Source organism: Callorhinus ursinus, unplaced genomic scaffold (genome assembly GCF_003265705.2).
Source record: "Callorhinus ursinus isolate GAN/ISIS: 27379988/994484 unplaced genomic scaffold, GSC_fseal_2.0 scaffold53, whole genome shotgun sequence".
NCBI classification, from domain to species: domain Eukaryota; kingdom Metazoa; phylum Chordata; class Mammalia; order Carnivora; family Otariidae; genus Callorhinus; species Callorhinus ursinus.
Genome location: NW_027397115.1, coordinates 442,323 through 465,739, shown reverse-complemented (window position 1 = coordinate 465,739; position 23,417 = coordinate 442,323). Strand labels below are relative to the sequence as shown.

Genomic DNA, 23,417 nt, shown 5'->3' with positions numbered 1-23,417 from the left:
CTGGCATATAGAAATATAATTTATTTTTGAAAAGGAACCTTCTATGTAATAACCTTGCTAAATTAACTTATTCTAATTTTAGAGACTCTGTTGGATTTTCTAAAAACATTACTCTAGAAAAAAAAAGATAGCTTCATTTCTTCCAATCCCATACTTAAACTTTTTGTTCCTGCCATACTGGTTAATATCTCTAGTGCAGTTTTCGACAAGGACATTTTTGTCTCATTCCCGATCTCAGAGGGAAAGCTTTCAATGTTTCATCAGTAAGTATGAGTTTGCAGGAGATATTTTGTATCTGTTCTTTACGAGATCAAGGAAGTTCCCTCCTATTTCTAATTTGTTAACAGTTCTTAATTATGAATGGATGTGGAGTTTTATCAAGTGCTATTTTCGTATTTATCAAAGTGATCATATGACCTTTCCCCGGTATTTGGTTAATATGGTGAGATTTCCACTGACTGGTTTTTGGATGTTGAACGAATCCAGGGGAAAAGCAGTATGATTCTTTCTAGAATGAGCCGGGCAGATGTGTGATACTTTGTCTCCCTGCGTACCTGTGTGTCTGACTTGCCAGCCTTTGTGAAGGATGTCTGTAGGGATGTTCATGAGAGAGATTGTCCTGCCTGCCCTGCTCCTAGCCGCACCCTTTTCTGGTTCTGTGTGTGAAGGTTGTGCTGGCCTCATAAAATGGGTTCCCTCTTCCTTCATTCTCTGCAAGGCTGATGTTATTTCTTCCTCCAGATTGCTCGGAGGGACTTGCTGTCAAGCCGACTGATGCTCTAGCAGATACTTAAAGATTTAGAAAAGGTGACATCCTTCTCAGATGGTTGCAAACTAAGCAAAACCAAAACAGGTAGAAGCTGAGAGGCTTGTCCATATTTCCCCTTAGTGGGAAGATTCATTCATTCAGCAAAAATCTCCTGAATGTCTGAGGGCACCAGCCTCTGCTGGGCATTAAGGGTCCTGTAGGAGCCAAACCCAGAGGCCGCATGCCAGGGAGTTTACCTTCAGGACAAAGGAGTGCTTTCAACGCCAGGGTGAGAGTGTGTGTCCCTGCCCTTAGGACCCCTTGTTCCCCCCGGCCCCGGCCTGTGCTGGCCCTGACCCCTTCTCTGGCTTCTTGGTCCTGCTCAAGGACCTCCTCCCGTGTCTCCAGGCTCTGGGTGTGCTGTGTGCCACGGGCCTCGGGGACACTTCCTGCTCTGCGAGCCCTGTGCCTTCTGAAAGGTCATTTCTTCAGTGAGGGCTTGGCTGGTTGCGGTTCTAAATGTAGTAGATAAATGGAGACTTGGAGGTGTAATAAGGCCAACAGTTGCCATTGGAAAGAGAGTTTGTCACCGTTCCCAAGAGAAGGGCACAGCCACACCAACAGGAGGGAAGCCCTGGGGTGGGTCAGGAGCCCCAGGGAGCGAGGGGAAGATGTGCACAGGAGCCTTCGCTGTGGTGTCCCAGAGAAGCAACAGGTGAGGCAGAGGAAGCAGGCTTGGGTTTGGCTAGTTTGGATAATTCCAGTGAGTTCTGGGGCATGGGGGCCGCTGCCCCTTGTCTGGGACCTGGCCCTGGGGTGTTCGGGCAAGTGGATGGTGGCCGAGAGCATGGGACCCCGTAGGGAAGCACACTGGGGTGTGGCTTCAGGTTTCTTGGTTTGTATTTGCCAATCATGCTTGTGGGCAAGTTATTTGCTGTCTCTAAGATTTTGCTAGTGTGGGAGGGCAGTTCCTCCAGGGTCAGCAAAGCTCTAGATGTCAGAGCATCAGAATACAGAAAATAAAAGACAGTAATATGGCCACTCAGGCTAAATGAAGTTCTTGAGGCCACAGGCTCAGAGCCCCATTCTCTTCTTGCCTAGCACTTTACAAACTTGCAGTTTAATCGTGGGATTATTGTTGTTTTAATGATACTTGTTCTCACCACATTGTGGTGCTTCCTAGGGACATGAGCTCTACTCATCCTGCTCAACGGTGAAGTCCTTGGGCCCCCTGCAAGGCCACGCACATGCTAGGTGCTCAATAAATGTGCACTTCTTACCTTCCTTTCTAAAGGGCTCTGGGAAGACGTTAGTAGGGGGAAAAAAAAACATGAAAAAAGCCAAAAACAAAAAAAAAACAACAAAAAAAAACAAATGCAGAAATGCAGATTAAGACCAAATCCAGCTTGCTTCCACCATGCGTCCCCGTGCCCAGCACGCACTGCTTTGCCAGTACCAGTGGCGTAAATGAATGAAGGGAGGGTAATTGAAGTTTGCTTCCCTCACAGAGGAAGACAGAAACAGTCATCACAGTGAGATTATTTCAGAAGTTACTTTGTTCCTACGCTCATTCTGTTTCTATCACCAACAGTACATGGAGACAGCTATTTTTTGTTTTCATGAAAAATTGAAGGAACCCTTGCGTGTTTATTCACCGCGTCCTTTTCGGCAGGATTAACAATCCTAATAATGAAAACAGCAGCTAACTATTTAAAATCTGTGCTGGGATCATTGTAGATCTGCAGGCAGCGTCAGAAATAGGGGATACTGACATGGACACAGTCCCCAGAATTTATCACGCCAGTTAGCTTTTCATTCCCATTCGGGGTGCTATCGTGAGTGCTTTGTCTCCTGTAATTGTCACAAGAGCCCTGCAAGGGAGATGGTGTCATTGCACGTGTCCTAGAGCCCGGGGCGCTAGTCAGGTGAAGTCACCTGCCCCATCGTGCACGCACCACGCGGCGGAGCTGACTCACACCCGGAAGCTCAGGCTGATGTGAGCCACAGTGTATGGCTCTGTCCCTCGTTCGAGATCGCTGAGGAAGAAAATGACGTGGGTAACAAAAAGAATTTTGTTGGAAAGGTGTGTTTCTGAGTATTCCTTCAGAATAGTACCTTCTGTAAGTCTAAAGCCTAAGGAAAACTGCAAAGGTTCAGGGCCCCCGCGTCTCTGAGAGGAAGCTCTTTGAATGTATGCGTGTATCATCCATCTTCTTTTAGTACAGCGGTGGGTGGAGTCACGTCCTCTGTGCAGTGGCCTCGTGTCCTGGAAGAGCTCTGCCATCCAGGGTTGTGGATGTCCCTACGAGGTTTGGTTTGGGAAAGAGATCCCAGGTGGTAAGAAACCCGGGTTTGCCATGTCCTCCCATGTTCTTAGAAGCCAGGTGGCTGGGGCAGCCTAGCAGGGAGGTGGCAGAGAGCAAAGATTTTCCCTTTTCTGTCTTCCTTCCCAAGAGTTTCTCACTTGGAAGATCGGAAACGGCTTCCCCAAGGCCTGCGAGGGGGTACTTGTGTCCTTATGGGTGCACACTCTCCCGGCCACATGCTCTCTCCTGCTCCGTGAGTGATGTCCAAGCCCACCTGGTTCCTATCCTGGTCCCTGCGTGGCTCTGGATGACCCCAGGGCAAGGGGCTTCTTGCTGCCCACCCCAGTGTTCCCAGTGGCGGGAAGTATGGGTGCTGTGCTTGTGGCCAAGCTCCAGCAGGACCCTGCCCCAGGGTCTGCGGTGCCACCTGCCCGGGCCACGGACACTCACTCCTCGCGTGCCTGTGCCTGAGACAGAGGAACAGGGTGACCATTTACAGCAGAATAAAAGCCTCGTTCCTCAAACTTTGGTCTGGCCCCTATTGATGATGTAGGAAAAAAGCTCCTTGGACAACCCCAGTCATATTCGTACCTCTGTTTATTTCATTATAGAACGAGATCTAGTAACTTACATTAGGTCGATCTGTATATAAAACTGTCATTTTTGTAAGGCAGTGACAGCTGAATATCGGTAGTTTTGAATGGTTCAAGCTAATACAGTAAATTAAATTGAACGTTGAGGAATATGCCGAGCAGCACTTTGCATGGCTCTGGATTTTAAGAAGGATGTCAACATATTTCAGTGTATTTTTGTCATGTGTTGCGAGCAGCTGCTCATGGGTGGGGCCCAGCGGTTGGCCTGCGCGTGGCCCGCGGTCACCAGAAAGCCCTCCATGTGCCCAAGGGACAGGAATGTCATCTCGAGGTTCCTTCCTTACCTTGAGAAGAAAAAAGAAGATCTCATGAAAATTTAATGTGTCAAAGTATACAGTTACATGAGGCTTTTTTTTCCCTCAATCAGTTTGTAGCCCTCGGTGATGCAGATGAATCAGTGAATGATGGGGCTCCCCTGGGGGCTGTGGGGCCGACCGGCTGCGCTCAGGCTGAAACTCACTTTTTCTTGTTTGTGGCCTATCTATAAAGGGAATCCCCTGCCTTTTATTCTCCTTTCTGAGGTGATTCCAGGTTTGCCAGATTCTGTGGGGGCTTGAACTGGATTTTGTCCTTTGAGCCTGAGGGCCACAACAGGAAGAGCCTGGTCACCTTCCCCAGAGAAATGGTCGAATCTCATGTGCAGTGCCCACCAAGTCTCCCTTCTGGGGGGAGCTTACACAGTGCTGGGGAGTTAGTTTTGGCTTGCCGAAGCCTGGGTTTTAGTGGCTGATTCCTTTCCCAGTTTTGGGTTCTGTCATGGGCATGACCGGCGTGGTGAGGGCCCCTGAGGGACCAGCAGAGGCCTGTGGCCTGACCATGGCCACGGGGCCAGCGAGCGTGCAGCCAACCCACGTCTCCCGGCTCTGAGGCTCTGGCTCTTTCCAGGTTGCCGAATGAGACTGTGGTAAGCTCCTTGAAAGCAGGCCCTGCTCTCACTTTCTCTGTGTCCCTGTGGCCTCTGGTGTTTCACGGGAGGCGGGTGACGAGCACCGAAGAAAGTGCTTGGTGCTGGCAGCTTCTAAAGTGAGGAAGGGGCATCACCACCATGTTACTCTTGGAGGGCCCCGTGTCTAAGACCAAACAGCTTCTCCCAGGAGGCCAACACACCTGGCCAGAAAGCTCCCCATTTCTTTGGGTAAGCCCCACATACAGTGGCCCCCACCCCACACAGTGACCCCAGCCCACACAGTGGCCCCCACCCCACACAGTGACCCCAGCCTACACGGCAGCCCCCACCCCACACAGCGGCTTGCTGGCTCCTGCAGGCCTGTGTTGTGGACACACGCACATCAGTAAACATTACCAGCAGCCATGAGGAGGCCACAGGCTCATGTGGACAGGCAGGTAGAGACTGAAATAGGCGGAGGCCATGACCTGTTACATAAGGTCTCTCCATTGCCATCCCCTTGCTTACTGAGGGGACAGCTGTGGAGCGTGACCTGGCAGCGGTGTCTCTGTCAGGCCCCTGAGGACATATGGCTGAAAAGTAAAGACTTAAAGTGTCATTTTTTTTTGTGATTCACTGGAAAACTGTGGCTTTGCCCAGGATCTCTGTGGTGTCCTCAGGCATTCGACAGATATGCATTGAGTGTCTACTGTGTGCCAGCAACCGTGATACGGCAAGGCCACCCAAGGGGCCTAGAAAGACCGATGTCGAAGCAAGTGGGGGGCGCCGGCGGTTGTGAAGACTTGCCATGTGCCGGACACCACGCTGTGCCCCGTGTGCGGGGGGGGCCGGCGTTATCCTCGCTGCACAGATGTCAGGACTCTGAGGCCCCGAGCGGCCAAGTGACTGGTCCACAGTCGGGCAGTTCACAAGAGCTTGCATCCACAGTGGTCTGTCTGGCCATGGGTGGCACCCAAGCTTGGCAGCTGCTGCCCCAAGCTGTGCAGGCCGGGCCTGCGGGGGCCGCTTCTCACCCCAGAGCCCTTTCCTTGGGACTGACTTTGTGCAGGGGTCTGCCCTGATTGGTAGTGGTGAGCAGGACCCACATGGCTCTGTGCTTGATGGAGGCTTCCAGCAATGCTCTGTGAGACACGATGGAAGGCGGCGGTGATAGAGAGGCTGGGTGCACAGAGCGATGCACAAAGGGATTTATCTGGGGAGGAAGCGAAGTTTAAGCTGTGATCCAGAGTAGGAGTTGGCCAGCTGAAGGTGCGGGGCAAAAAAGGTTCTCTAAAGGAAGGCATGTGTAGAGTTCTTGAAGCAGAAGAAGAGAGACCTCAGGAATCACGAAGTCTGGTTGGGTGATCAGTGATGAGGTCAAGAGTAGGCAAGACCAGATCCCATGGGGAGGACCCTGGGGGCCTCCTGGGCTCCTCTCCTGAGAGCAGCTGACTTGGAGCAGGGGGTGACTGGTGTCCAACAGAAATTTATGGAGTCCCTACTGCCCTTGGTGTATAATGCTGGACAGAAAGAGTCCTTACGCTCCAGGAGCTTGTATTCCAATGGAAAAGCAAACAGGTAAATATATAACACAGCATCAGAGAGCAACATGTGCCCCAAAGGAAGTGAAACAAAGGGAAGTTCTCAGAGTAAGCTGTGAAAGGTGTAGGAAGATGGATGGGGAGGGAGGGCACCTTGGTGCAGTTGAGATTTGGGGATGAGGAGTCAGCAATGTGGCAATGTTCGGGGGAATGCATTCCAGGCAGAGGGGACAGCTGGTGCAAAGGCCCTGAGGCAGCAACCAACTGGGCATACTCAAGGAATGCAGAGTATGGTCACTGTGGCCAGAATTGGGGGAAGGGGGTGGAAAAGGTTCCAAGGGAAGCCAGAGAATCTTCAAGGAGTTTGGGTTTGATCCCAAATGGGGGAGAAGCCACTAGAGAGTTTAAGCAGGGTATGGCAGGGCCTGATTTGTAATTTTGATCATCACTCTGCTTTTGTGCAGCCAGCGGATTGTAGAACAGCAAGTATGGAAATTGGGATGGGTGGAGGGAGTGAGCTCTTGCTACAGAGGCTGGTTAGGCGACCTGAGAGAGTCTGCGGTGGGATGAGGAACTCGGGCGGGTTTGGACAATGTTGGCACATGCTCACACTTGCTCCTGACCAGGGGCGGCGAGGACCACAGCTGTGGGCAGCAGTCCTGGGTCCGGGTTCCACTTGTCGTGAGAGACACTACCATCCAGGGTGGTTGGGAAAGACCCCCACGGCTCTCAACCAGCTCAGAGATGGAGGTGAGAGAGGAGGCGGGCCAGCCCCGCATGTGTGTTTTTATTTTCTGTAAATTTTATTGAGCTATAATCCACATGCCATACAAGTGACCCACGTAGAGTATATGATTTAGTGGTTTGACGTTCCCAGGCATGTGCCGCCATCACCATATTTGTATAAACGGAATCATACTACATGTGGTCTTCTGTGACTTCGTATGATTCCGAAGTTCATCCGTGTGGAGCAGGTGTCCATCCTTCATTCCTTTATATGACTGACCATTGTATGGACAGACCATATTTTATTTATCTGTTCCTCAGTTGGTAGACGTTTGGATTGTTCTTTCCCACTTTCTGGCAATGGTGAGTAATGCCCCTATAAATATTCATGGACAGGTCTTTGTGTGGACATATATTTTCAGTTCTTTAGGATAAATACCTGGGAGTGGAATTGTCAGAGGGTGACTCTGGGTAACTGGTCAAGAACCTGCCAGACTATTTTCCACAGCAGCTGCCTCACCTTCCATTCCATCTGCTGTGTGTTGAGGGTTGCCATTTCTCACATCCTCACCCACGCTTGTGATTGTCCCTGAACACCTCTGACACACTGTCACACTTGCCCTGAGCAGTTCCCTGGCGATTTACAAACCAGGCACCTGGGAACAGTGCCCCCCAGCTCCCAGCTGCATGTGAAACAGTGCATCCAATGTTCTCTGCTCCTGTGGGTGAGGACGCCTTCAGGAGCAGGGTCCTTGCATTCTCTCCCTTCCCATGTTCATTTCAACCCACTGGGAGGACTGAGCATCTCAGGCTTCACTTCATTTACTTAATGGATGAGGAAAGAAATGATTTCTTTTTTTTTTTTAAGATTTTATTTATTTATTTGAGAGAAAGAATGAGAGAGAGAGAGAGAGCACATGAGAGGGAAGAGGGTCAGAGGGAGAAGCAGACTCCCTGCCGAGCGGGGAGCCCGATGCGGGACTCGATCCCGGGACTCCAGGATCATGACCTGAGCCGAAGGCAGTCGCTTAACCAACTGAGCCACCCAGGCGCCCGGAAAGAAATGATTTCTGAGACCAAGACCCGAGCAGTCCCGCTGGACTCAGTTTCGACAGTGCATTTAAACTTCCATGTGGGGATTCACTCGTTAGGCTGGGAACTGTGACCAAAGACCTTTCAACATTTGATGTTTATAAAGGGAGTTTGAGAATAATGACTTTTTAAAAGGCATTTGAGTGGGGAGGACTGGGAACATTTTGGGGTCCACAATATATGTGGAGTTTGCAAAAGCAGCTAGACAAGGCGTGCACTTTGTCACACTCTGGTCTGGTCTTGGGGGTGGGTGAGCAGCAGAGATGTGTAGAAATCTTCACCTGGTAAGATGTGAAGCCCGATGTTTACGTCCGGGGCCGTCACCCGGTGTTATGTGATTCTGGGCCACTTTGCCCTTCTAGGTTCTACTTGTCTCTTTGGCACATGGCTCCTGATGGACATGCAAGATCAATGGGCAGTGAAGATGTTTTGGAGAAAGGTGTGACTGAATATCCTAAGCTGCCTCTTTCCAGGTGGCTTCACACACTGCATTTTTCTCTTCTATTTTTTAAGATTTTATTTCTTTATTTGAGAGAGCACACATGCGCGAAAGAGAGAGAGACAGAGAGAGCATGAGCAGGGGGAGGGCAGAGGGTGCGGGAGAAGCAGACTCCCCGCTGAGCAGGGAGCCTGATGTGTGACTTGATTCCAGGACCCTGGGATCATGACCTGAGCCAAAGGCAGATGCTCAACCGACTGAGCCACCTTGGCGCCCCTCACACTTTGTTTTTCTGAATGGAAAGGGCTCACCCCAACTCATTCTCATCTGAGCTTCAGTCAGATTTCTTCTAGGACATTTGTCCCATCCCCCATTCCCTGCCCTCAGATACTTCTCTCCCTCAAAACACTTACCTAGGTTGTAACAGTACAGTTATAAATTCAATTCTTTGATTGATGCATGTGTGTCTATGAGCCTAGAGAGGCTGTGACCCCAGATAGCCTGGGACCCCAGGTAGGCTGTGAGCCCAGGTAGGCTATGAGCCCAGATAGGCTGTGGGCCCAGATAGACTGGGAGCCCGGGTAGGCCGTGAGCCGAGGTAGGCCGTGAGCCCAGGTAGACCATGAGCCGAGGTAGGCCGTGAGCCCCGGTAGACCGTGAGCCGAGGTAGGCCGTGAGCCCAGGTAGACCGTGAGCCGAGGTAAGCCATGAGCCCAGGTAGGCCGTGAGCCCAGGTAGGCCGTGAGCCCAGGTAGACTGTGAGCCGAGGTAGGCCGTGAGCCCAGGTAGGCCGTGAGCCCAGGTAGACTGTGAGTACAGTGAGGGCAGGTACCATGTCTAGTTTTGCTTATCAGTGTCACCCTAGCACCTGGCACAGAGTGGATGGTAGTCTTAGTTTGGGTTTATTGCAAGGAGACTCTAGGATGTGGGTCTGAGAGCGAGTAACTCGTAAGAAAGTGGTCCCAGGAGAAACAGAAATAGGGAAGAGGAAGGGGCTGAGGGGGCATGGTCTCGGGTGGAGCTCAGGCAGCTGCACTGACCCTACAGGGGACTTGGGGTCTGAGCAGCTCCCCAGAGTTTGTCTCTAATGGAGGCAAGGGGGCTGGGCTTTACTTGTGTAAAGTCACCGGCTCAGGCCAGCCAGGCTGTGTCCATGCCTAGCACTGCCCCCTCTTTCACAGGGAAGCCAGGAGGACCTGCAGTCGTGGTGTCAGGACCACGGGGACCCAGGGGGAGTTTGCCCCAGAGTCAGTTCACGTCCAGTGTCCTGCCCATATCTGCCTGCTCAGGCCCTGAAGAACAGGGCTGCTGCACAATTTCTGGTGGGCTCTGACACAGGAGCATGTTTCTGTCAGCCGAAGTGGTGCCTCCACATGGCAATCGCGTGAGCCCAGCCAGAATGCTTTGAAATTTGTGATCCTTAACACATTTTTAATTTAGGGTAATTGCAAAGTTTGCATGAGACTTTATGCTTATATGGCTCTTTCAGATCTGCATGAATCACAGTCCTGATGTATGTGTGGGTTATCGTTCGGCATCCCAACTGGCTTTCTTCTGGACCCCAGAGTCCTGATTCAGCGAAGGGCTGGGTGGACATGCCTGAAGGCGGAGCCCGGGCAGGGAAGCAAGCTGGTGTTAAGTACATAGGGAGGCTGCTCGCCTTGGTGCAGACCTGCTGGGGCTAGAATAATTGCATGATTTATTCTCTGGGACCCAGCTTTCCTCAGCACCAGGTCACGCCACACTCAAGATGCAGGTGAATGGAAAAATGCAGGCTGTTTGCTCTACGTTTCCTACCTAGAAGCCAGTGTTCTTTTTGGTCAGTTTTATTAGTCTGACCCTGGCTTTGTGACATGACAGAGAGCTCCACTGGGTCAGGACATGCTTTTTGTTTTAATAGAGGTAAAAATGACCTTAATTTAACATTTAAAATATCTAAACTGAATATTTTATAATTTTTTAAAAAGATTTATTTATTTATTTTAGAAAGAAAGAGAGAACAAACGGGCAGGGGAGAGGGCGAGAGAATCTCAAGCAGACTCTGCTGAGCATAGAGCCTGATCCCAGGACCCTGAGATCATAGGCTGAGCTGAAACCAAGAGTCAGATGCTTAACCAACTGTGCCAACCAGGTGCCCCCTAAATTTAACATTTTAACTATTTTAAAGGGTACATTTCTGTGGCATGCAGTACATTGATATGGTTGTGCAACCTCTAATTCCAGAACGTTCTCATCACCTAAACAGGAACCCTGCCCATCAGCAACACCCCGTCTCCGTTCCCCCAGCCCTGGTGACCACTGATCGGTGTTTACCTATTCTGGCCATTTTGTACCCGTGGACACGTCTTCTGTGTCGGCATCCCGTTCTGGGTGTTCATCCACGTCGTGGCGCGTGTCAGTGCGTCGTTCCTGCTGGGCGTGTAACATGGTGCAGCCACGTGGGGGACAGTCTAGCTTTGCTCAAATATGGTTAAACATAGAACTAAGACCCAGCAATCGCCCTCCCAGGTGTACACCCAGAAGAATTGGAAATAGGTCTTCCAGCGAAAACGTGTCCGCGAATATTCGTAGCAGCGCTGATGAAGGAGACACAAAGCGAGCGTGGTGCATCCATACAGTGGAGGAGTGCTTTTCTTTCATATTGATGATAGCTCCTTCCCCTCCCGCTGGGTGTGTGAGAGTCGCATCAGGTGTCCTCACGTTGGCAGGAACCTCACCTGAGTTGGAGACCAACCCTCGCCTAGCCCACAGAGTGCCTCTGTTCTGGTACCCCGTCCATGCATCCGTTCCTTCCCTGATCCCTTCCTGAGCTCTCTGGAGCCGGCCGTGGGCGGGGCCCGGCTGTGGGGCGGGGCCGGCCGTGGGCGGGGCCCGGCTGTGGGTGGGCCCGGCCGTGGGGCGGGGCCGGCTGTGGGCGGGGCCGGCTGTGTCTACCTTGCGGTGGCTTCTGTGACAGCGGCCGCTGGTGGAAGCCGGGCCAGGACGGGGCCTGTGGCGAAGCTAGGAGCCACGGTGACAACAAAAGCAGGGACACTGCAGGTTCTCGGCATAGTGGCCTCTGCTCTCAGGGGCAGCCACAGGTCAACCACGGAGGTGGCAGAAGGAGGCAGCGCCAGGCAAAAACGTAGTGTGGCTAAAAAGTCAGCAAATTCAGGAAGGAGCCCAGCTTGGCAAATCCTGAGAAACGTGTCTTGTTCTATCGGATTATAAACTTCAGATGCGCCTGCACGCGTTCCCCACGGGGAGGGACCATGAACTCGAGCACAGAGCAGTCTGCTTTTCCTTTCCTCCTGCTCCTCAAACACTTGCGGAGCCCTTGCTGGGCCCTCCTGCGCTGTTTTAGGGCCTGGGGAGTCAGTTGCACGGGACACACTTGGTCCCCGCTCTTCTGGTCAGATAGCCCAGATGGACATTCCACTAATGAACAGGCAAATCAATAGCTAATTGTAAACTGTACTGAAGTCTATGGTGAAAAACGTGACAGGAAGCCTAACAGGGGGGTATGGAGGATGGGACCGTGAGGAGTGAGTAGGAGTTCATCAGGGAAAAGTGTTGCCTCCAGAGGGATTGGCATGGGGCAGCCTTATGTTGGGAGGGCTTGAGCAGGGCGAAGCCGAGGAGAGCCAGCAATCAGTGGGGCGAGGCAGGGGGCGTGGTGCGAGGTAAGCTTAAGAAAGCAGACACTAGAATCTGGGGTCACTGTTGGGGTCTTGTGTGTCATCCTAGAGGCCACTGTGACCTTAAGCAGGGAAGTGACGCAGAGCCTGTCTGGTTAGGGGGGCAGACTTAGCGGAGGCTGCAGAGTTGGAGGTGGAGAGTGATGCCGGCCTGGACCCCGGGAGTCAGGAGTGAGAGCGTAGGTTAGGGATCCTGAGCCAAAACCATCCCTTCTCACCCTTTTTCTTCTCTGAGCGTCCGGTGGTGCCTTTTCCCTGAAGACATTTCCAAAGGGACTGCTTAAGGCAGGAGTCGGCAAACTATGGCCCACAGAGCAAATCCACCTTCCACTGGTTTTTATAAATAAAGTTTCACTAAAATATATCTGGGCCTATTAACTTAGGTGTCACCTGCATCTGCTTTCATGCAGTGACGGGGCAGTCACAACAGAGATTGTATGGCCCACGACACCAGAGATGTATACGCTCTCTCGGGACCTTTCCAGAGAACATTTGCCCACCCTGACCTCAGCAAGATGAATGTGGGACACATTTTCAAAATACAAATCTATTGGCTCAGAATCTTCCCAGCATTTAAACGTGTTTAATTCCTCAGAAAAGTGCTAACGCATGCATATTTTAAAGAATTAACATTTGTCCATAAGCTTTGACTGGCATACAAGAACCTCATCTTACACTGCGGTTTGGAAAGTCTGGGCTGGAACTTGGGCTTTGACGATGTGGACGGTATTATTTGTCTGGATTCACAGTGCGATGCTGGTGTCTCCCGGAGCGTTGTCTGACGGTTTGCCTCCCTCTGAAACGCTCGTTCCCTCCTCTGTTGAAGGGGATCTTTAGGGGGCTGCCTCTAAAAGCAGCCTCTAGTCTTTGCAAAATCTGTGGGCTTCTTGCTAAACAATTTCTGTAAGCGTTTGCTGACATGCAAGTACAGACCCTCCTGCTAAGCCCGATACCAGCAACTGCCAGAGTTGGTGACGACAAAGCTGCTTCCCCCGATCCGCCCTTTCTCCCTCCCTGATCCCATCCTCATGCTTTAATTGCTAGTCCCAAACTCCACACAGCCGTTTCAGACCCACTTGATTTTTACAGATTTGAGCTGATTTTCACTTGGAGAACTGGCCATATGCCTGGCAGACGCCAGCGACCCTTGGCAGAATTATGGGGTTGATGCTAAACAGATGGGCTTTCTCATCAGATGTGCTGGTTTTTCCACAATATACGTGAGGAAGAAAGAAGCCACTTGAGTGATGCCGTGATTTCTCCACTGCTGTTGGGGTATAGACGGTGCTCATTGTCTGGTCTTTGTATTTGCTTTGTTGCTGTGGAGGGACTTGGGGCAGCTGGAGGACGCTCGGGGACATGGGAAGCTTCGAGGCCCAACTTCTGCGAAGGTCTTAGAGAATCCCCACTATCTTTGCAATACAGGTATTGGGAACAAGATTTTATATTCCAAAAGTAAATTGTCATGAACACTTCTTAGCAGGAGTACATTTAGACTGCTTAATCTCACGTCTCCTGCTCCAAATCCATTGTTGCTCCAGCCTGCGTGGGGTTGTGGCTGTCTGGGCAGCAAGGCATAAACAGGCCTGATCCATCTGTGCAGGAAAGGTTAGCTGAACAGCTGAATAGAGTGTTGCTGACTGCAGGACTTCTCAGAGCCTTTGTTTGCTGTGATAGTATGTGGTGAAAGCACGTGGCGGACTTTTAGTGTGCACGGTGTTTTCCCCCGTGCCTTCATCCACGGAGCATCTCCCGTGCTAGGGTCCCATGGAACGTACGTTGGGGAACACTGGTGTCATGCCCCGCTGGGCTCCCTTGTCAGTCCTGCCACTTACCAGCTGTGTGACTTCCTGCACGGGTCCCGCCCCCAGCCTCCTCTTTCTAAATGTAAAGTGGAGCTGGAAAGGTAGTCCCTGTCCCCCTGGGGTTGTTTGCTTGGAACAGAGGTGCTAAAGAATTTGGCAGCTCCCCTCGGGCATTTAAAACTGCGTTCTTCTACAATTAAGCATCCATTCAATTCATGATATCCTGGGGGCCGCTCTTCACTCTGAAACTCAGCCGGCCAGGCTCTTGGGTTTCTTAGCCCCTCGACTGACGAGCAGGGCCCAGCAAGGAGATGCCATCTGTGTCAAGGGCTGCTTGTGGTGGCAGCTGGGAGAGGGGTGAGGCAGCGCAAAGCCTGGACGTGGCTTCGGAATCATAATTATCCCCCACTGTCCAGGGGCACGGAGGTGACCTGAGTCAGTGACCAGAAACCAGTGACCTGCATTCTGATCCCACTTCTGTTTTCCTGCTGCAGGAGCCAGCCCTCTCATTCATTCACTCATTAATTCACTCTCTCCTTCGTCCACTTACTCCACATGGCAGGCGTCGTGCTGGGCGCCCGGGGAGGAGTGGAAGCCTGCTGTGGAGGCCCGGGGCCTCTGTACCGGGGAGGCTGCGGTGTTCCACCCAGGGGCTGTGATCGGTTGCAGCTTCTGATGGGCAGGCTGGCAGAGCGGTAGGAAAAGCCTGCAGAGGTTCTGGGAAGAGAGCCATCAGCCCTTGGAAGTTCTTCTCCCCTTTTGAATAAACTCACCCTTCTTACTGCATCCCTACCGGCCCCCTGCCCACCCCAGCGGCCAGTCCCCGCCACCATCCCCAGCCGTGATGACGTGGAGTGCCTTCCTCCTTCCGGGACGGTGTTCGGGTGTGGTCCTGGTTCTGCCTGTACTGATCACTACACCCCATGTGTCCTGCTCTTCAGTTGTCACTTGACAATTTTCCAGGAGGAGTGGAGACGTCAAACCAAAAGGACTTTCACATCCGGGAGACTTGAAGTCCATTTTGAAAATTTGGTTTTGGAGGTTCAGACCCATCCTGGTGATGGGTCACTTAAAATACCCAGCACCTCCTTGTAGACAGATGTCAAGCCACACCTTTTGCAGGCTGGACGCAAGCCAGGGGTCTTTTGATGCTGAACGCCATGACTTGGCTCTGCGTTGCCCTGACGATGCTCTCTGCTCCAGGCGGCTTTCATCCCGAAGCCCGTATCCCCGATAACGGTGACGTCATCCTCTGCTCCGCGTGGTCTGTTGCAGGGCTTAGGATGGGGGCCTTTGCAGTGGATGTCCTGACTTCCGGGCGTACTCTCACCTTCGCTGCGTGACCTGGGAAAATTATTTCCCATCTCTCTGCCTCCGTTTGCCTCCTTGTGATGGGGGTTATGAAAATAGTGACCTGCCTTCTAGGGGCTTGATAGGAATGGAATGAGCTCGTTCATGGTAGGGGCTCAGGACAGCACAGCAAGTACCCCAGAGGTACTGCTGTGGCCGATCTAGGTTTTCCCGATTCTTCCCTGTGTCTTCATGTCCCATGTTGAAGGGTCTCCCGGCTTGAAGGAGGACTCTGTCTCAGCAACATCTCTGGGTCCTTCCCTCCTTTCTCTCTCTCTCTCTCTCTTTTTTTTTAAAGATTTTATTTATTTATTTGACAGAGACAGAGACAGCGAGAGCAGGAACACAAGCAGGGGGAGTGGGAGAGGGAGAAGCAGGCCTCCCGCGGAGCAGGGAGCCCGATGCGGGGCTCGATCCCAGGACCCTGGGATCATGACCTGAGCTGAAGGCAGACGCTTAACGACTGAGCCACCCAGGGGCCCCCCTTCCCTCCTTTCTGTGCCGGCCCTCGCCGCCCTCCCCCTGCCTGTCCCCTCTCTGAAGGCCCCCCTGCCTGCAGCCCAGGTTCTTGCCTCCGGCCATCCACACCACACTCTCGAGGCCTTTCCACAGCGCTGGTCCTCAGCGCCTGCCCGCCCTCAGGGCTTCCATCTCAGCCCCACGAGGCTCTTCTTGGCCAGGCCCCAGCCTCCGCTCTCACTCCCATTCCAGAAACCCCGAGCTCCCGCTGAGGGCTCCCAGATTCAAGTGCACAGACCCACGCTGGTCAGTGAGGAGCACCAAGGACGACACAGCATTGTTACTTTTTCTCTTATCAATATACTTCTAACTGGAAGATGTCTTTCTTACTGTGAGATTATATTCTTCCTAGTATGTATAGTCAGTGGTGGTGACGACAGACGGTAGTCTTGGGTAGGTATATTTGCGTGCACGCGTGTGCTTGTGTGTATGTGTTGGTTGTTAACTGGCACCGTAGAAAGTTGGCATCTCTCTGTGGATCTCAGTTTCCTGTGTGGGGATTTTACTGGCCTTCTTGTGAACCTCAGAGACTGGGGACATCAGATCATGTTTCCCTGCCTTAATTCCCATTGCCCAGACAGCACGTCCTGTCGCGTGTTGATGGATTTGCACCCTTTATTCAACTCCAAGGCCCAAATCAAGTATTACCTGCCCCCCCCAGTGACCCTCTGAGTTCTCATTGCCCCCCAGGCAGGAGGTATTGCGTCCTCTGCAGGTATCATCATCTCCTGACTTGGCTCTTCCTGGTGATTCCAGGCATCTTGGTTTTCTTTGTGGTCAGCAGCCCTACCAGGGCAGGGGGGGTCCAGCACCTCTTTGTTCTGCCTCACATCTGGCAGGTGCTTTTCTCAGAAGGTGGTCACTGAGTATCGGGAGATGGGTTCTTTTGGGCAAGGAAGGCTCACTAAGGAAACAGAGGCCCTGCTGTGTTGGTCCGTTCTGGTTTGCCTCTGACATAAGTCATTCCATATTCTGAAGTTCCCTCCTTACTTCTATCTTTGTGTCTTCCTCCTGCTCCGTGGGCAGGTCGGCTTCCCGCCCAGCAGCCCTGGCCCCCGGCAGGCCACAGCCCATACCTGACGAACGAGCCTGCAAATGAGTGGGGGAAACGAGCCCGAAGTGGCGTTCGTAGTGTCTGATGCGGAGGGCGCCTGCCTTCCCCACGAGGCCAGCCACGTGGCGGGCAGCACCCAGGAATCAGCGGGTGGGGCTTGCCCCCCACCGTGTTTTGGGGAAAGGCCAAGGGCAGGAAGAGAGAGACAGGAGGTCCGTGGATAGAAGATGAGGAAGCAGGAATGCCCCAGCTCACTAAGGAGTGGACTTTGGAGTCAGACGGATGGGGGCCAGGTCCAGGCTCCGGCTGCGGGGGCGCCACACCCCAGATACACAGGCCAAATGGGTTTATTTAATAACCGGCTGGGAGCCAGGGGCACCAGTAGAGACGGGCAGGGGCTCGCGGTGAGCAAGACAGCCACAGATCCTGTTCTCACAGAGCTTCGTGGGTTCCGGTGGGAAAGACAGATGACCACCATCAACAGAAGGCCCCAGGATGATATCCTAGAGCCATCAGAGCCAGGATGGACGGGTGTCATGAAGAGAGGAGCTGGCCCCGGGTCAGGTGTGAGAATTAGCCCGGTAGCCCAGTGAGCTCAGTCACGGGGGCGTTGGTGTCCTTCCCTGCCTTGTTCTAGAACAGCGCCGGGCCGCAGGTCTGTGGGATCCACTGGTGGGGGGAGGTGGGCAGGGTCGGGCACCACGGGACAATGTGGCCCTGAGGGGACCAGGAGAGGGCCGGGGCCTGCCCCTTCAGCTCTAGCTGTCTGCTGTCAGCCGGGCCGGCCACCTGCCCCATCCATCCTTCGAAAACCCCGGGAGGCCCCCGCCTGCCCTGTGGCGGCATGTTTTACTTCCTCACGCAGATGTGGGGAAACATTTTTCATTAATTAACTGCTAATGCTTCGCAGGTGGCAGAGGTGGCTCTGGAATAGCACCACTGTGTTGTTCCGAGGCTAGAGGGATCCGCTAATGTGTTTGCACCTCCTGGAGCCTCCCAGCGCGGGGAGTAGGTTCCTCCCGAGCCCCAGAGACACCGGCTGACTTCACGGGCTGGAGACAGAGGGTTGCAGGCCCGTCCACCCAGCCCCGCCTTCCCTCTGCGGACACACACCCTCTGCGGACACACACGTACGGGAACGTGCCCGCCCAGAACGCTGGGCCCCAGCCCCTCCTGCGTACTCTTGAGTGAGTGGGGCCACACCGTGCCCGGGAGGACGCACACCCACCTCTTGCTCACATGGACCGCCACGCACATAGTCAGCAACACATTCATGTCGTCTCTGCCCTGGAGGTTCCGGTAAAGAATCCTTCACTGGATGCTACAGCGTCTCTTCTGAAATTCCTGTCCTTGGGCCAGGCCCTGTGCCTGAGGCCCGCTGGGGGAGGTGGCGGGGCGGGGGGAGGAGAGGACAGCTCCTCCCGGGTGCAGTCCCCGGAGCCTGTTGCCACCTGGGCTTTGCTCCCCTGGAGACAGCAGGCCCCCCGAGGAGTTGCTCAGGTGAAGGTGTCTGTCCTGGGCCAGTGTGTTGAATATTTGGTAAATGGAGGTGAAGATCCCTCAGTGGCTCCTGCTGAATTTTGGGTCAAGTTCAAGCCCTGGGTACAGCCCCTTCTGTGCTCCAGGCTGTTTGTGAGGACCCTGTACCTGCTCCAGCCAACAGGGGCAGAGGTGGGGCGGGGGGAGCAGGGAGTCAAGGCATTCAAATAAAGATGGTAGTGATGGTGGGGAGGGGGAAGGGGCTGGGGAGGAGGGGCATAGCTGTCCCCTCTGCCCACCTTCCACCACTTCAGGGAGCCACATGGCCGAGCCCCAGGCAAGGACGTGGGAAGTCCCGTGCCCTCACTTCCCCAGCAAGGCCACGGCAGGCGCGAGGGTGCAGGGAGGAGATGGGGTCAGCACGTCTGCCCCGATCTGTGAGTGACAGAGCCAGGACGTGAGCCCAGATGCCTGGCTGTAGCACCTGCGTTCTGCACAGCCACACCGTACTGGTTTCCATGGCGTGCCCGAAATGTTACTGCACAGCGGGTGGGCGCGGGATGCCGATCTGGGGAGCTGTCCGGGCTTGGCAATCAACCAGCACTTTGTGCTGTGGGAGAAGGGAAAGGGCAGGGAATGTGCAGAAAAGTGATGTGACCAGAGCTGTGTTTGTAAAGGGGGTGGGGGTACCATGGGGAGGCCCGGTTAGAACACCTGTGAGGCATCTGGGGGGAGCCGCTGGTGGCCTGGACCGGGGTCACCGTGGTGTGGGTAGCCAACGGGGTGGGATTTGGGGTCTGATTTGTGGTTTATTCTGTGTGCTGCCCCTTTTTGCTTTGGCTGCTGGGAAGCTCAGAACCATGTGTGTGCCCTCCTCTGGTGCCCATGTGGTGTCTCTAAGCCCTTGACGCTGTGGTCCTGTCCAGACTCCCCTTCCTCTGGATTTCTGCAGACGCTTATCTTGTGGGCCCTGTGTTTCTGGTAACTGCCACCCATCTTTTGTGGGTTATAAACCAAGTGATGACAATGGTCCATTATCCCCCTGCACATCTCTGGGGATCTTCACCTTCATCTTCAAACCAGCCTAGAGGCTTAGGGGGACCTGGCCAGTTCTCTCCCCCTTGTGCCAAAATGCCTTGGACAGCAGCCTTCTGGGGCCATGTGGCTCTAGCAGTTCTGCTCCATCTGGTGTCCGTGGGTGGGAAGGGAAGGAGAGGGTAATAACACAGAATAAACTGCGTCTGGGAAGAGAAGGATCCGTCTGCATCCTGCGCCTGGGGCGTGGAGCTGGGGAGATAGATGGTGGCGGGAGGGGTCCATGACCCGCACATCCCTCCCGAGCCCTCGCTTTCTGGCCCCCCCTGGGGGCCAGGTGCTGCGGACACAGATGAAAACAAGCTCAACTAAGCTGCTTTCTCCAACAAGACACCCCCTAGGCTTGTTCTTCCACACGGGGTTGCTCTGTTGACCGCTGTGGACATAGTCTCTGCTCTACAGTTAACCATAACAGCTAGAGAGAGTGACCACACACCCGGGTTGGCTGGGGCGGTCCTGGTTTATGCCTTTTGTTGGTGTCTCACACATTTGTGTCCTGCTCTGGACACAAATTTACCGTCACCCTAGAAGATACAAGGGGGGGGTCTCTGGAGTCAGGCTGCTCAAGGTCATGCCCGACCTCCAGCATTTCCTCGCTCTGTGAGTCAACAAGATGGCTCACGGCTCTGAGCCTCAGTGTGCTCACCTATAAGGTGGATATGATCAGTCTGTATCTCATAGATGTACCGTGAGGGTGAAGTAAGATAGTACCTGACCCAGACAAGCAGGGACTGACTTTCACTCCATCATAATTCTTATGTTCCTTGTATAATATAAGTCACCATGGAAATTTCTACAGGAGACACCATGCTAGCATGGTATGTTAACCAGAGGGTCTATAGAGCCTTAAAACGTAGATAATATTATTTTACATGTATTGTAACATACTGTCAATGAACTAGTATTAAATGTGTTTACCTAAGAGTCCAGTCTCCGCGGCCACCCTGTGGTCACCCTGGATCTTTCTTTCAACACTAGGCATCAGGGATGACCATTATCTTTATTTTACAGATGTGGAAACCGAGGCTCAGAGGGGCTAGGGCTTGCCATGAGCCCTGGGCTACTGACAGGTGTCAGACCCTGAGGATCTCCTGGCTGCTCCTCGCCAGGGCTGCATGTCCCTGGGGCGCCCATCACGTGGGGGCACTGAGCTAGATTTGACGACAACCAGCCCATCGCAGGGCCTGGCCCCTCTGGTGGCCTCCTTCTGCTGAAAACCCTCCTGAGATCCCCTCACTCCAGCCCTGCTCTGCCAGCATCTTCGTGTCCCTCTGGGGCCTTTCAGCTCTGTATAAACTCAGGCTCCCCGCCCTGCCTGTGGGTAGCAGTGAGGTGAATTAACCCACTGGGTGTGGAGCTAAGTGTGTGCTGTGCAGCCATGTGTGTACATGTGTGCATGGAGGGCCCTGGCCAAGGTTGGGCACGTGTGCCAGCAACCATGCTTGGGAGCACTGGTGGGTCTGTGAACATGCGCCCAAGGGATATGGAGAGATTAAAACTAGGGCACTTGGAGCCTCATCATTGCCAGAAGAAAGGTCCCTTCCCTGTCCCAGGAGGGGTTTGGGTCAACTGAAGCTTATTTCTCCATCCTCCCGGCACTGGCCTGAGCTCTGGTCTGAGTTTCACTCAGCAGATGGGGGTCCTGGTGAGCCGTGGAAGCAACACTTGTCCCTCTCATGTGGCTCTCTGATTTCTCGGTCTTGTCCATTGCATTGTTTTCTATTCTAACAAATCTTCTTTCTTTAAACATGAACACATCGTAAACTCCTGAAGGGCCAGTGGTGAAGCTCATGTCTTCCTCTCTCCCAGGCTCCCCAGTAGCGCGTGTCCCCTGTGGCTTGAGGGCCCCACAGATGTGTTCTCTGCGCTTAAGAGCATGCGCAGGGACATGACCCCCTTACGCACGTTGCTGGCATATGCTGTGTGATTTTGTGTGATTTTCTTGACCTAGCAATCGATCTTGGCCAAGTTGCCTATCTGCTCTATTTCCTTCCATGTCTGTACACAGGTCACAGAGGGGAGGGATGATCAGTGACTTAGCCAGTGGCCTGTCGATGATACCAGTCTCCTGTGTGTGACAAACAGCACCTTGAGTGTCCTTGGATGTCCATCTGTGTGTGTCCCACAGAGTGCAAAAATGGCCTAGTTTTCTGAACAAAGGATCCAAAGGAGAGCTACTTTCCTTGGACCATTCATGGACGGACTCCTTCCATGGCTCTTCAGCGAGGAGCATGGCCAAGCCTGTGCTGAGGTCCGAGACAGAGAGCTGACAGCTGAGCTAGAGGGCAGGCACCCAGGGACCATTGCTGCTCCTTGATACTGAAGTACGGGTAGCTTCAGGAGCAGAGGGCAAGGCTCTGAACCTTGTCTGGGACAGGAAAAGGTGGAGACTTGCAGAGAAAGTCAAATTTAGCCTAGTGGCTGAAGTTTCCAGGGCAAAGAAGCCGAGGAGAACAGCACAGGCGAAGGGCATAGCTTGGGCAAAGGTCCTGGGGTGGGAGAGATTTCATGGGGAATTTGAGAAGTCTTCAGATTGCTGTGGCCAAATGCAAAGTTGGGGGAGGGCTTCCAGTAGGCCATAGAAGGGTTCTGGCGGGGAGGGTTTCCATAGAAGCGAGCACATGAACTCAGGTGCTGGTACATACTACCTGTGGGCACTTGCCCATGGGAATGAGCCCCAGGCTTTGGAGAGTCACTGGTGGCCCCTTGGGGGAGCGGAGGCACCTCAGCAACCCCCCCCCCATGGAGTCATGTAGGATTGGTGATCACGTGAGCCCTTCCTCAATGTTCCCCTCCCAGATGAGATGGACCAAGCCCCCCCAGCGCGCTCCGAATATCTGGTCTCAGGGATCCGAACTCCCCCGGTGAGGAGGAATAGCAAACTGGCCACCCTGGGCAGGATCTTCAAACCCTGGAAATGGAGGAAGAAGAAAAACGAAAAACTGAAGCAGACGACGTCCGGTGAGCATGGGGGTGAGGGAGCTGGTGCCCCGGTCACCGTGCTTCTCCATGCTGATGTTGTCTCCCCAGCCCCCACTGGAGGGCCAGCTGAGCTCTGTGGGCCCTGACGGCAGGAGCTGCTCAGCCTTCTTCTGGCTGGGGCAGGTCAGCACCAGGCACACCTGCAACCTATTCACCGCCCAGACCCACGGGGCACAAGTCACCGGGACCTTGCTGATGTAGTCTCAGAGTCCCTGCAGGCCGGGGCGGGGAGGCTGGCTTGGGCCAAGCTGTTCTTGCTGACCACACTGAGAACGCCAGGGCCTGCCCTCCCCAGGAGCCCCCTGCGTGACTGGGAGGGTCCGGGCCCTCATCTTGGCCTGGATTCCTGGAGGCTTCCCCTCTTACTGGAAACCAGAGCCAGCCGTCTCCAGCTCCTAAGCTCTTCCTGCAGAGGCTGGTTATCAGGCCCTCCCACCAGAGGACCCAGAAGCTTCCTTCCCTCACTCACCTCGGGCTGCATCCTTACACCCTGCCAGTCCCAGCTCTGTGGGAGGTTGGGTTGCGGCGGGTTGTACCGTTGCCCCTGCCCCCTCGCATCCACACCAGGAACTATGGCCGGGACCCTGGACTACAGATGCGGTGACAACACCATTGCTGGCCGTGATGGCAAGTAGTGACCAAGTGAACACTCAGGGCCAGCCCATGGGCTAGCGCTCTTCCTGGGACCCCGCCCATCTTGGGGAGGGGCAGCAGGCTTGGTGTAGGGGGAGCCAGGCCCAGGTCTGAGCAGCCAGCAGGCCCCAGAGCTGGGGTGTGAGCCCTGGCAGCCTGGCTCCAGTCTGGCTCTGGATGACAGGGTGTCCTTGGTGAAGGGGAAGGAGGTCGGTGCTCCGAGAAGCAAACCCCAGGGGAGACCACATCTCAGCTCCCCCTGGGCCACACTGCTGAGCAGTATACTGTTAGCTACGGCTGGAGACCATTAGTGAGGGAGCCGTGCACGTGGAATCAGTCTAGGCCTTGGGGACCAGCCTGGGAAGTGCTGATCTCAGGCTGCTCTCCCTAGCGGTCCCCGGGGCCCCGGTCTCCTGTGCAGCCTCAGAGCCC

General features: G+C 53.9%; 1 protein-coding gene across 3 annotated transcripts in view; it reads left to right on the top strand.

Moving 5' to 3' along the window:
• PHACTR3 (phosphatase and actin regulator 3) overlaps nt 1-23,417 on the top strand; it is a 227,879-nt gene that overhangs the window by 110,235 nt on the left and 94,227 nt on the right. For all 3 annotated transcript variants that reach the window (XM_073883990.1, XM_073883988.1, XM_073883989.1), the window contains exon 2: nt 22,170-22,331. In XM_073883990.1, coding sequence (XP_073740091.1) covers nt 22,170-22,331 — 162 coding nt within the window. The remainder of the gene's footprint in view (nt 1-22,169; nt 22,332-23,417) is intronic.